The sequence below is a fragment of the Mesitornis unicolor genome, unplaced genomic scaffold (genome assembly GCF_000695765.1).
Source record: "Mesitornis unicolor isolate BGI_N332 unplaced genomic scaffold, ASM69576v1 scaffold37053, whole genome shotgun sequence".
NCBI lineage: Eukaryota > Metazoa > Chordata > Aves > Mesitornithiformes > Mesitornithidae > Mesitornis > Mesitornis unicolor.
In genome coordinates, this window is record NW_010177323.1 from 1,604 (window position 1) to 3,347 (window position 1,744).

The 1,744-nt window shown below is 59.2% G+C and overlaps 1 protein-coding gene across 1 annotated transcript in view; it reads left to right on the plus strand.

Annotated features, from left to right (window-relative positions):
- Positions 1-1,059: 1,059 nt before the first annotated feature.
- Positions 1,060-1,744, plus strand: part of VTN (vitronectin) — a 3,361-nt gene continuing 2,676 nt past the window's right edge. The window contains exons 1-2 of the mRNA XM_010182049.1: positions 1,060-1,162; positions 1,648-1,743. Coding sequence (XP_010180351.1) covers positions 1,102-1,162; positions 1,648-1,743 — 157 coding nt within the window. The 5' untranslated portion in view covers positions 1,060-1,101. The remainder of the gene's footprint in view (positions 1,163-1,647; position 1,744) is intronic.

The following is a 1,744-nucleotide window of genomic DNA, read 5'->3' on the forward strand; positions in this document are numbered from 1 at the left end:
ACGCCTTTCTCAACACCAAACTAAAGCTTTTTGCAGCCGGAGTGGAAGCAGCCGATGCTGGGAACTGCCTGTGTCCGAGCTGGGAGGTGATGCCGATGGAGAAGGAACCCTGCTCAGTTTCTTCTCTCCCCAAATCTTCCATCACTTATTGAAGCCCAGAACTGCGCTGCTCCTGCATGGACCCCACGGAGCTCCTGCCCCACAGCAGTGCCGCAGCCTCGGGCAGTATCTCTGTAGCTCTGTGTGCGTTTGCTCCTTGCCCCTGATTAAATAAACATCCCAGAGTTATCAGGAGCTGCCAAAAGAGCTGAGTCAACATTAATTAGTAACCGAAAAGATTGGTCAGAAAGGGAATGATGGGAGCAAAATACACAGGATTTTGTTTGCCTACGACAGTGAAAGTGCAGAGGGCTCCTGCTCTCCCTCCTGGCCGCTCACCTCTGGCCCCTGGTCCCCATGCTCAGAGGTGGCACCTGCCCCATCCCAAATCGCTGTATCCTCGGGCTTCCCAGGTCTGCTCCCAGCCTTGCTGACATCAAGAAGGCTGAAATCCCAACAGCAAGTCCTCCGAAATGGTGACATTTTGGGCATGCATAAGCCAAGGGCTTATCCCTTTGCCCTCTGAGCACCCATCCCCTGTCCCCTTACATTTTTGTCTTGCAGAGACCAGGCTGGGAAATGGCCCCACTTTGAGACAGGTGCTGGGAGCTTTAATACCATGAGGTTTACTGTGAAATAAGTGTGGCAGGACCCCAAAATTGCTTCCTGGCTCTGGCCTGCTGTCGTCTCCTGCTCTCTGAACCAGTGCCCAACCTGCACCCTGGCTGGGAAGGCGCCAGCAGCAAAGGCATGGCAGCAGCTCTCGAAGCTGTCTGCACATTTGGGGAGCCCTGTGCCCCCTGAAATGCACCAAGCTTGGTGTGAGCTGCGTGGGATGCTGGGTGGGAGAGCGTTTCTGCCCCTTTCCCCTCTGTTCTGACCTTGGCCTGTTTGTTTTCTCCCATTGGGGCAGGCTGAGCAAACAGTGGATGCCAGGGCCCCGGCCGCAGCCGCGCTCCAGCCCGCACAGTCACAGGAGGGCTGTGCTCCCGGCTGCCCAGCATGAAGCTGCTCTTCCCAGCCCTTGCACTGGCCCTGCTGGCTGCTGCCCACGCTGCTGAAGGTGAGCCCCCAGCCCTGCACAGGCGGCTTCCCGCTGGCATTCAGGGTGGGGATGGAGCAAGTGCGGCTTCTGGGGTGATGGGACGGCTGGGGAGCCCGGGCAGGGTGAGGAGGGGACCAGGTGGTGGCAATGGCCACAGGCCATGTTGGCTACACCTCACAGCACAGGGAGAAGGCAAGAAGGCAGCACATGGGTGTCAGTGATGCCTGGGCAAATCCCTGTCCATCCTACGGCTGGACTACCAGTGTGGAGCTGAGATCCCAGCACAGCCCAGTCCATGGCTCCCATCCCAGTGGGACTTGGGTGAAAGTGGGGAGAGGTGCTGCTGTATCCCCTGGGATGGGTTTCCCATGGAGAGGCGGGGTCCCCCCTATCTGGGCCGTGTCTGTGTTTGCTTTCGCCCCTGAGGCTGAGCTGGGGGGAAGGCGCAGACCCCGCTGCCCGCCCCTCATTGCTCCCCCTGCGCTGACTGTCGGCTTTCACAGACTCCTGCGTGGGCCGCTGCGACGATGCCTTCGACGCACAACGCAAGTGCCAGTGCGACACCCTCTGCATGTACTACCAGAGCTGCTGCAGCGACTA